General features: G+C 54.3%; 1 protein-coding gene across 1 annotated transcript; it reads right to left on the bottom strand.

Moving 5' to 3' along the window:
- Positions 1 to 58: 58 nt before the first annotated feature.
- LOC146753266 (maestro heat-like repeat-containing protein family member 7) lies at positions 59 to 6,324 on the bottom strand. The gene is made up of 21 exons (XM_085530919.1): positions 6,106 to 6,324; positions 5,881 to 6,003; positions 5,570 to 5,649; positions 5,326 to 5,443; positions 5,124 to 5,210; positions 4,749 to 4,853; positions 4,436 to 4,616; positions 4,253 to 4,359; positions 3,883 to 4,032; positions 3,583 to 3,737; positions 3,333 to 3,480; positions 2,935 to 3,113; positions 2,714 to 2,851; positions 2,438 to 2,552; positions 2,157 to 2,294; positions 1,766 to 1,942; positions 1,305 to 1,460; positions 1,023 to 1,124; positions 826 to 934; positions 674 to 733; positions 59 to 559 (listed from the first exon to the last, which is right to left on the bottom strand). The coding sequence occupies exons 1-21, from the start codon at positions 6,322 to 6,324 to the stop codon at positions 390 to 392; spliced, it is 2,817 nt and encodes a 938-aa protein (XP_085387045.1). The 3' UTR covers positions 59 to 389.
- Positions 6,325 to 11,543: the final 5,219 nt, after the last annotated feature.

The raw sequence follows: 11,543 nt of genomic DNA, 5'->3' as shown, positions 1-11,543 counted from the left end.
AGCATTACTAACACATCAAATGCCTATTCCCATAGATTCCAGCATTGGTAACATTAGATCCTATTTGATTCACATCCAATTTATTAATAAAATAGAAGCACACTGGATAATAACCTGGATAATGCCTAATAATTGCAGTTCCTGAGACTGCATTGGAAATGCTAGAAATTCTCCCATTATGTCGCTCCGCTGTTATCTGCAGTATAACAGGTTACAAAGCAGCACACGGGCCCAGTCACTATGAAAACTGGATACTAGGGCCAGTCCTAACGACTCCCATTTACTTTCCAAAAGCACAATTTGTGCGGGCGATGGGGCAAAGGGAAGTGATGTGCCCGAGGAGTGGGGCTGAGCAGCAGGCAGGAGATGCTGGGAGCTTTGCAGGGCGCTCAGCTGTCTGCCCGGGAGGAGCGCCACCTCCTCCATGTGCCACGGAGCCTGGTGGAGAGCTGCCCAATGGCTCCTTGTGGATGTGGCCTCGTTTCCTTCAGGATCTTCAGCGTCTGAAGGGCCAAGGAAGCGACAGCTGGACTGGGGTCATGCTTCATTCCCTGAAGGCCTGCGATAAGAGGAACAGAGAGGCATGATGACCCAGCTCTCCCCTCTGGCAGGAGGGAGCGAGGGACAGGCATGTCACCTGCTGGCTGCCCCAACATCCCACTCCCTGGCTTACTTTGGTAGATGTGCTCTCTGTCAGCCCGCTGCTCATCCCTCATGTGCCGCCCTAAGAGCCCTGCGAACACAAAGCCCCGTCAGCGACCCCCGCTGTTCCGTGGGTGCAGCATGGAGGGCCGGGGATGGGGGAAGCTCAGCCTCGTGGCTCACCGATGAACCTCACGGCCTCCAGTCGCAGGGTTTCCTGCAGGCTCTGCAGGTAGAGCAGGCAGTCGCCCAGGTAGTCCTGTGCTGCACTCTGTCTCCTCCTCTTGGTCAGCTGAAGAGGGAAGAATGTGAGGTCAGTGCAGGCTGGTCCCGACCCTGTCCTGGGGTGTGGGAATGGGCATACTGTTGCGCATACACACCATGCAGTCGCTGATCTGCCAGAACTGCTCTGTCTGCACCAGGTGCTCCAGCTTCCTCCAGCGCAGGAACCGTGCAGCACCAAGGAGGGCTTTCTGGGAGGCCTGCCAAAGAGCTGAGATAGCACCGCAGCCCGAGCAGCCGCAGAGCCCGTGTCCCCAGAGCCCCTCTGCAGGGAGGATGCAGCAGCAGGGGCTGATGCTGCTGTGGGCTGCAGTACTCTTGATGTATGGGGGGCACCACGGGAGCAGCATCACCCTCCCCCAGATGAACCTGATTCCCACCTTGGACACGTTCTCTTCCTCATCGTGCAGGTGTAGATACAGCAGGACCAGGTTCCTGCACACCGTCTTCTGCATCTTCCTCTTTTCTTGGCCCTCCACAAAGCTCAGCGTTTTGAGGAAGAAGTCGATGGAGAGCTGACGCACCGTGCCGGACTCCTGTGGAGGAGGAAGGAAGGACATCTGTGTCAGCAGCTCCAAGTCCATGGCAAGCAGGGACAGCACCACCAGTGAAGTGGGGGCAAAATCTCCGAGCTGAGAGGATGCAGATCTTGAGGATGCCCTCAGAACTGCTCCAAAGTGTGCAAGCTCTGCCCAGCGGAAAGTCTGCCCAGGACCACGCAGTGCCTGAACCTGGTGAGCGGCCAGGAAAGTCCCCTGGTGCGCTGTCACAAGGCAGCAGGCATGGGCACGCTGGGCTGGCAGCCACATCCCTCGTGTGCTGGACTCCCTATCATCCTTACATCGTTAAGCAGGGCTGGGAGCTTGCCGGCCAGCTCCAGAGCCATGACGCTGAGCTTAACCTCCTTCAGGAGGTGCAGCAGGTTGCTGAATATTGGTAGGGCCGTGGCACGGATGTCACTATCTGCATCCTGCAGCTGCTCCATGATGCACGGCAGGAAGATGATCATTGTCCTTGCCTGTGGGGAAAAACACCCCATCCTTTAGGTACGGCAGCAAGCGTAATGAGGGCAAGGCTACTCCAGTACCAGCCCTGAATAGCAGGCAGTGATGGGGTGGGCAGAGCGCACCAGCTCCTCACTGCTTGAAGAGTTGCCGAGTTGTACATGGCCCCGCTACAGCCCCATGGCAGGCCCAGCCCAACCTGTGGCATTCCTGGCCACCCCTGCTCACCGTGTCCTGCCTCTTGCTGAGCTGCAGGATGCCCCTGAGCACCAGCTGCTGCATGCCCACCCTCTTGCTCTGCAGATAGTGGGCAAAGATTCCTATGATGCGGTGCAGCTCTTTGCTGAGGTCCATGCATTCCAGCATCTGCAACAACACACGTGGCTCTTAGTGCTGGATCTAACAGTCAGCTTGGGGAAAGACAGCAGGCCCCGAGGGAGGCAGCAGGGCTCGTGCTGCCAGTGGCCTTGCAGCCTCCAGTGTTCTCTGCTTCTGCAGCTGTTGCTCACCTCAACGAGGAAGACCATGGCCACCATATCCCAGGAGTAGAAGTTGGTGCTGAGCAGCTCAACCAGCTGCTGGAAGATGGGGTCACACAGAGCAGCAGGCAGTTCCCTCATCACCCTGCAGGGATAAGAAGGCACCGTGAGCCCTGAACCAGGCAGACGCAGCTCTGGCTGTGCAGCCCTCTTGCCACTGCTGCAGGGGCCACAGGCTCTGGTGCTGTGGCTGCAGTTTGGCTGAGAACTGGGGACCCCCGTGACACCACAAGGAAGGGCTCCCACCTGGCCACCACCTGCACACCCTGGAGGTGGGTCACAGTGCTGAGAAGCGCGTCCCAGCCCCCCTGCTCCTGGATGGCCTCCATCTGCTTCTGGAGGCCCACGCTGCAGAGCAGCACCTTCAAGGACTGCACCGCGGACCTGCAGGTGGAGAAGGGTGCGAGTCACATCAGGAGCCCCAGCACCGGGTCCCTGGGTGCAGCAGGGGGACGGGGATGTGGCACCTGATGGGAGTGAGCTGGTGCTGCTGTTGCCCCTCCCAGAAGATTTCCACCTCCTGCAGCGTCAGCTCCGTGGTGAAGGACACTTGCAGGAGAAGGGCTGGGAAGAGCTGGGGGAAGATGTCTTCAGCCTCCTTGAGGACCAGAGGCAGCTGGAGTATCTCTGGTAAGATCCTTGCTGCCTGCAGAAAGCACCCGGATATGATTCTTGCCCTGTCCCCTGGGTTTCCATCCCGTCTTTAGAAGTGTAGGGATGGAGAAAGGGAGGGGGGGGGAGGGAGACCCCCAGAGCCCCAGGCAGGTCTATGGATGCATCCCAGGGCAGGAAGAAGGCTCGGGGGTGGACAGGGAAGGGGAGTGGGGACTCAGCTGGGGTTCAGCTGGGTGAATGAGGAACTCACGGCCAGGGCAAGGACACGTGGCCTCTCCTTGATGAATGGGGAGGTGTGCTGCAGAGTGTGGTTTATGAGCACTTGGAACACCTCTTGCAGCACCGTCTTCACGGTTGAAGACTCCGAGAGCATTTCCCTCCACATGGTGACAGCAACTCTGCAGGTCCCCAGGGCTGTCAGCGTGGCTGCTCCTGCCTGGCTGACGGCCGTGGGGTGGGGAGGGGGGGGGAGAGGAGCCCTGAGGGCTGTGGCCCCATACCTGGAGCAGGTGAGAGAGCAGACCAGCAGGCTGCTGACCATCTCCTTTGGGAATTTGCTGGCCAGCACAAGCAAGGCCCTGCTCAGGCTTTCAAGAGCTGGCTTGGCTTTGATGGAAGGCAGGCTGCTGTGGATCGCCTTCACAATCTTTTGCACCTGGAGGGGGGGAGCATGGGTGAGAATGGGATGGCACCAGAGCAGGGCCCTGCTGCCATCCCCACTGCTGCCTGCCGGCCAAGCGCAGTGCCAGGGATGGAGCAGAGCCCCCAGGGCTGGAGCGGAGGCAGCAGAAGGTTCCCACCTGCTGTGGAGGGAAGCGAGCCTCTCCTGCGAGCACATCCACCATGTGGGCAGCCAGCTGGGTGCTGTGGAGGCTCGGTGCTTTCATGCTCTCAATGGCTGTGAGTAAAATGTTGACCTTTTCAGGGTACAGGAGGTATTTCAGAAGGACCTGTGGGAGGGAGGAGAGGAGGGATGACTTATCCTCTGCTTGGCTGCTCAGCTGTGCAGGTGTCCCAGGAGAACTGGGAGCAGAGGCTGTGCTGGGTGATGCCAGGGATATGAAGCGTGAGGGCCCCAAAGGCACCAGGGCTGCTCGGGGACAGTGCGTGCACTCTTCCTGACACTGCAGGCCTGGGTTCTCCTGTGGGCTCAGGGTTTGCTCTTTGTACCTCGAAGATATTTCTGGCTCTGTCCTCACGGGAAACCTCCTGGTGGAGCGAAGTTTGGCTGTCCCAGAGCTGTGGTACTGTGCGCTCCTCCGGTTGCCATGGCAGTCCTGGACAGGAGCACACACGGTGTCAGTGAGGGGTCTGGGCATCTGGAGGGACCTAGCCCAACACAACTCCTCTCACTTGGGGCAGCGATGAAGATGAAAAGCTGATGAACAGCATTAATCGCCTCATCTCTGGTCCTGTCATCCGTGGAAGTGCAGGACAGGATGAGGTGTCCGACCAGCTTTCCCAGCACGGGGAAGCGTTGGTTCTCCTGGCACTTGTGCTGGAACACCGCGGTTCCAACGAAGCAGGTGCACAGCTGGGGAGAGAGGCAGCACGGCTGAGTGGAGAGCAGGGCCCAGCCCAGGCTCTGTGCAAGCCTGGACACAGGTGGGCTCTGGCTGGGGAGCCAGGATGTGGTCCCAGAGCTGAGCGCGCCGGGACTCCCTACCTCAGGCAAGACGCAGGTGTTGCTGAAGGCGAGCAGCCTGGCAATGCACACCACAGCCCTCTCCTCCACGGCCGCCAGCTGGCACGTGGTGAAGGGCAGCAGGAGCTGTGGAGAGAAAAGTTGCTGTTGTGCCCACAGCACGGGGCACTCGTCCTTCCCCTTGCTCCCCAGCTGCAGCGGGGTGGGTGGTTGCATCCCTGTCCTGCTGCAGCCCTGCCATCTTCCCGCTGCTCCCCACCCATCCCTCTAACACCACACGGGCTAGTTTTGGGCCAGCACCCCCTGCCCGCAGCAGGCCCTGGGGGGACCTCGTGTGGATCCCTCCTTTGTGGCCTTGAACCATCCCCGCAAACCCCAGCGTTGCCACATCCAAACCTCCATGATGTTCTGCAGCTCCACGAGGACAAAGCGGCCAGCGCTGCTCACCAGCACCTGCAGCAGGTGGTGCAGGGCTTCCATGGTCTGCAAAGGAGGACAGGGGTCAGGGCGGCCTGCCCTGCTGCGTCCTGCTGGCAGCAGAGGGGCATCCCGGGTGCTGGTGCCCAGGAAGCGTCCCCAGGGCTCAGCTGATGCGCACCTCCACGTAGAGTGCCGCATCCAGGTCCGCGTCGTCCTCGTAGCAAGGGAGGTGGAGGACGCTGCCGAGGCAGGCACGCAGGAGACCGTTCTTCTCCTCTGGAAGCAGCCATGCTCCACTGCGAGGGGAGAGAGGGCAGAGGTGTGATGCTCCGCTCAGCACCCTGTGCCCTGCAGCCTGTCCCGCTCAGGGCCCCGGCTGGGACCAATGCCTCCACGCTGGCAAAGCCGTGCTGGGGCAGTACCTCATGGCGGCGATGGTGCTCATGGCCTGCTGCCGGAGCTCCGTGTCCAGGTGCTCGGCGGGCTCCTCCTGCAGCAGCGCCTGTGGGCACAGCGGGATGGGATGGGATGGGATGGGATGGGATGGGATGGGATGGGATGGGATGGGATGGGATGGGATGGGATGGGATGGGATGGTGCAGTGTGCCCTGCTTGGTGTGCAGAGCCCAAGCACCCCATCCAGGCCCCCAGTCCTGGCCCTCGTTCAGGGCTCCCCAGTGATCCTGCAGTGGAAGGGCTGTGCCCTCAGCCCAGCCCTGCAGTGCTCCATTACCTCAATGCACAGCACCACCTTCAGCACGTAGTCACACAGCTGGCTGTGGACCACGCTGTCCGTGATGGCAGCTGTGCAGGCAGTGCGGACGCAGGCCAGAAAGCGCAGCTTCTGTTCCTGTGTCTGAGACAGGAGGGGAGTTACAGGGGTTGGCATCGGGGGACCCCGGCACCCTCTGGGCACAGCCGGGCAGGGGCAGCCATGGAAGCACAGAGTGCACACTACCTGCGGTCTGCATGCACAGCAGGCGTCGATGTAGCTCAGGGGATCCTCGTCCTGAGGTGACACGACGGAGGCAAAAGGATCCTCAGCTGAGCCCACGGGCCCCTGCTGGGGCTGCACCCCATGCACCTCGCCGGGCCCCTGCGGGGCCGTGGGGGTGCGGGATGCTCCGCGCCTCTCTGGCCAAGCCTCTCGAACTCGGAGTGGGGGTCTCTGCTCCATCTCGCAGCGAGGAACAGCGGCGAATGAGCCTCGTGTTCCAGCTCTGCCTCCTGGTGGTCAAAGCCCATTGTAACGGGGCTGTGATCTCACCCCGTTCCATCCGCCTCCACATAGAACCCCTCCTCTTGCCCTGGGCTCGCCCCAGAGCCCCACAGCCGTCCCTGTCCTTGGGCAGGTTCGGTCTGGAAGGAGCCCTTGTATTCACTGTGTGTGTTTGCCACAGCTGCAGTGTTGGGATCCGGGAGTCCTTCTTCAGTCCATCCCCGCATCCCCCCCTGTCAAATTAAACCATGTTCTGGTCTCCATTGGGACGGAGTTGATTTTCCCTTCTTGGCATCTGGTGCTCTGTTTCGGCTTTAGGAGAAAAACAGTGTTGGTAACGCAGCAGTGTTTCTAGCTGTTGCTGAGCTAGATGGGATGGGATGGGATGGGATGGGATGGGATGGGATGGGATGGGATGGGATGGGATGGGATGGGATGGGATGGGATGGTGCAGTGTGCCCTGCTTGGTGTGCAGAGCCCAAGCACCCCATCCAGGCCCCCAGTCCTGGCCCTCGTTCAGGGCTCCCCAGTGACCCTGCAGTGGAAGGGCTGTGCCCTCAGCCCAGCCCTGCAGCGCTCCATCCCTGCAGGCATTCAAAGGCAGGCTGGATGTGGCTCTGGGCAGCCTGGTCTGGTGGTTGGCGACCCTGCACATAGCAGGGGGTTGGAACTGGATGATCTTTGAGATGCTTTTCAACCCAGGCCATTCTATGACTGTACAGTTCCATACTGGAACAAAGATAAAATGGTAACTATGTAAAACATGGAGTCAAACCTGTGTGATTTGTCCACACCAGGAGGTGATTAGAAAACAATTTGTAAGCTACAAAGCTGCTTGCATGAAAGGAAAAGAAAATAAAACTACAAGAATAAGGGAAAACCTTTCTTCCTGAAAATAGGAAGAATAATGGACCTGACATGAAATTTGGGTGAAGCTGCCTGATTTTATGAAGCTATTCCCATTATTTTCTTGGTGCTGTGTTTCCCAAATGAGTGGTTTCTGGCTGTGCTGCAGCACCAGTCTGCATGTGAACATCAACTCTATTCACCATCTGGGAAGATTAGGACTTCCCTTCTCCCACCAGCACCACTGAATTACAGTTACTCAGTGGTTAAACAAAGGAATCCTTAAAGAAGGGTTTACAGCTGTCGTGTTATCTGAAGTGCTTGGGGCATTCTGATGCTATTAAGCTCTATGTATTAACAAGTTCAAAAAGAAAAGGTAGGGATCTGATTGTTGTGACAGTTTCTAAGTGATTTGGAAAGCTGTACCACCCAACCACTCCTTCTGTTTGATGGAGGTGACAAAGCTCAGTTTAATTTCTGACTGCTGTTTAAATCCTGAAGCTGGAGCTGGTTCCTGGAGCAGAAAAAGCTCGGAAGCTGTCCCTCCTACAAGCAGGCACCTCTGAGCAAAATATGACATCTCAATTTCTGATGGTAAGGTCAGGAGACCTGATTCCAGCGTCTAGCTTTCGGATTCATGCTATGTTAGTGGGACCTTTGGCATCTAGCACTGACCAACAGCAACTGACAGGCTGGTAACAGTGCACCCCAAAACAGTTACGTTTCTATTTATGTTATGAGGGAAAATTGTATCGCATTGAGATTTCCAGTTTTTACTCTTTGCAGATCTAACTAGCTGCTGGAAGAATCCTGTACGCCATGTTCACACCATTTTCAATGAGCTCGATGAGTCTGTTGTTGGCATTTTAATACCACTGACCAGGCAGGCAATATGTATGGAGTATTTGGCTCTCTCTACAGTCATGAATGTTTGAGTATCTTCAACATGTGGCTCATTGCTTCCATTTCAGGCTGCCCAGAGAAGCTGTGGATGCCTGTCCTTGGTGTTGAAGGCGAGGTTGGATGGGTGATGGGCAGCCTGAGCTGGTTAGTGGGCAGCCAGCCCATGGCAGGGTGTTTAGAACTTAATGATCTTGAAGGTTCCTTCCAACCCAAGCCCTCCCGTGATCCTATGATTCTGTGATTTCATTCAGGTTTATTAAGATGAGATGAGTTCTCCTAAATGCGCTGTTCTCCATATGATGATAATTGGAGTCTAGATGGATGACTTAAACCAGACACCAAACTTTCTGATGGCCAAAATGAAATGAACTCAATCCTTTACTGTGTCAGTAGTCTGTAACTAGAGCCCATCAGGTAATTCCCAGCCTCCTGCCTGTATCAGTGGCTGCACACGGTGAAAAAGTCTGATGGGATTTTAACCTCTAAAATGTTCAGAATCAGCCAGAGGGTGAATATATTCACTATGCAAATACCTGCAGGAATAAGCTTGTCATGTATGTCCTCAGGTACCACAGTAGTTAATGGTGGGACTCAGTAGGTCATGCTGAAAGTTGAGTCTGCTGATCTTGAAGGTCTTTTCCAGCCTACATGACCTTATGCTAATATTTCTGTATTTATTTCTGTTCAGCTCCCAGAAAACCTCCCACCCAGCCCCCAGCTGACCCCGTGGTGAAAAATAAAACAGAAACCTCAGTGACGCCGGCATGGTCCCCTCCGAAGATGCAATGCCCCATTCCAATCGATGGCTACATTGTGGAAGGCAATAAACTAACTGGCTTCACGTGGGTGAGGTGCCACGAGTCTCATGTCCCTGTCCCAGAGTTCACGGTGAGCAATCTGTCTGAAGAGGCTGATGATCAGTTCCGAGTGTCTGCAGTCAATGCACATGGATAGAGCCTGTATCTGGAATTCCCAGGGAGCGTGCACCTTGGTAAGCACAAAAACCCCAATGGAAATGGGTCAGTGTGAGCTGAGCAGCTGTGTTGGTTCCCTAAAGATGTTTCCTTTGACTTTAAGGATAGTAGTGCATTAACACACCAAAGGCTTTCCCTTCTTCCTAGTTCTCCTATCAACCTCCAGCTACCACTAAAGTGATACAAGTTCTGTTTCTGTGAGAGAGACATGAATATCCTTATCTTTTGATATCTCACATGTGCAAGAGGCAGAAATTTCTGTAACAGATTTGAAGCATAGAAGTGCTTCTTCCAGCACTCATGCAAAGGGAGAAGAAGAAATGTCCCTATGATTTAAACTTCCATCTCTAAATGAGATACCAGACTTGCATCTAAAGAGCATTAAGGCATACATGTTGTTCTTCCTCAGAACCAGTCCTGGCTGTGAAATCCCCCCTAACAACTGGTGAAGCTGTACCTGGAGGGGATGCCATGTTTACTATTGACCTTATAACAACATGTTGCAGCACTTGGTACCTCTATGGTAAAGTCTTACAAGAAAGTGAGACCTGCATCATCAAGAGAACCCAAACTACTCACAGCCTAATGATAAAGAACGTCACCAAGAACGATGATGGAGCAGAAGTGAAATTTGTTGCCGAAAATGTTGATGTCAGCAGCAAGATGAGAGTGAGAGGTATTTGCTTTGATCCTTCTCCTTTCCTCTTACAGTCAAGGCATAGTTGCTGTGATCTGTTGATTAGAACTGGGGCTGCAGGCATTCACTGCCTGTACCAAATACCTGAAATTGCATCCCATGGACTGACGTGAGTCCTGGTAATGACCTAAACATGATAGCACTGAGTGTAGGGTAAGCCAGTCTACCCAGCTGCTTGGTATCTGAACCAGATTGCTTCATGCCAGCTGATGAATGTCTGCAGTTCACAGCTCTTGGCCAGTGCATTCAGTCAGCAGGTTTACCACTGCATCACCATAGAGCAGTACTTTCAGCTCCAGGTTCAGACAGCCTTTCTGATTGCACTGGAATAGTTTAGAAGTAGGGGAGCAATCATTCCAATAATATCTCTATCAATCAGCTTTGCATGACAAAATAGAACAAATAAACATTCATTATGGGAGGACCTGTTTGTCATTGGGTGGAAACCTCTGCAGAAGCATGTTTAGAGCATTATTAATCAGTAGAAGGAGATGTTTGGTTGATTTTTACTTAGTAAATCCGGCAAGAAGACCAAATGAAATATCTTGAATTGCTCAGCAGTGACACAATGATGAGTGCAGGAACAGAAGGTGATACTTTTTCAGAGATGTTGCAGCAAACATTGACCACGTTAGCCTGATATCAATTGAACTAACGAGGCCTTTGCTCCTGACAGGTGCTGCAGTGAGATTTACCAATAAGAGCAAAGATGTAGAAAAGATCTCCGCTCGGCTGCGTGAGGAAGCCAAACTGCAGGCTGAGCTTTCAGACACAGGCGCTACTGTGGGGTGGATGAAGGATGGGAAGGAGCTCAAGGCCAGTGAAAATTATGAACTGCAAATTGTGGGGAAGAAACACACCCTGAAAATTCACAGCGTCTCAATGGATGATGCTGGAAGTTGTCAGTGCATCTGTGAGGGGGATAAAATGCTCTATCAGCTTTCAGTGAAAGGTATGTGACAGTCTGGGCTGTCCTCTTCCTGCCCAGGGCCAGCAGACTGCATTCACCTGACTCCCCAACAGTCCAGCTGTTGTCAGACAGCATGTGGGGTGTTTTCAGTGGCTGTTTTGACTTGAACTGGCCAATCTGCTTTGTAGAGCCATTTGATTTCTGTGTTCTGTCCTGTGATTCGTCCGTAAGATATAGAGGAAATCAAGGGAAAGATAGGAAAAAGAGCATCCCAGTCTTCCTGTTCTTCTCTCAGGTTGGCCACGAGAGATGATGTCAACATCTCTTTTTGTAGCAGTGATCCCAAGTGTAGAAAAGACCTGTGAAGAGTCACAGGGATGTTTCCTTAGCTGTCATTCCATGGTGTGCTTTATCTTACACAGATGTAGAGAGAAACTGAACTTTCCCACGCGGTCTCTGTTTTGCTGCAGGGTGTAGGTCTGATCTCTGAGATCCACACGCTGGGCCTTGATTGCAGTAAATGAGAGCCCTTTGTTTGCTCCAGTGGAAGACTTTCCATTTCTGCAGTACCCTCTGCGGATGACACAAATGCAAATGCACCTTCTTCCCAGCAACAATTGCCTTTTTTTTTTTTTTTACACTGAGTATGCATGAGGCTCTTCATCATATTCTGCTGGCTTGTCACCCTTGTTGATCCATGGAGAGACGAGAAAGCCCTAGAGTAGTGTATGCACTTTGGCATTGGAGAGCTTACTTAATTGCTTCTTCTCAATGAACAAACTCCAGAGAGGCATGGAGACAGCTCCAAAGAGAATTGAATAATGGGTATAAATTTAAGGAGAGCAGA

The sequence above is a fragment of the Coturnix japonica genome, unplaced genomic scaffold (assembly GCF_054131305.1).
Source record: "Coturnix japonica strain WE unplaced genomic scaffold, WE-NBRP24 Scf039, whole genome shotgun sequence".
Classification (NCBI taxonomy): Eukaryota; Metazoa; Chordata; class Aves; order Galliformes; family Phasianidae; genus Coturnix; species Coturnix japonica.
This window is presented reverse-complemented; position numbering and strand designations above follow the sequence as displayed.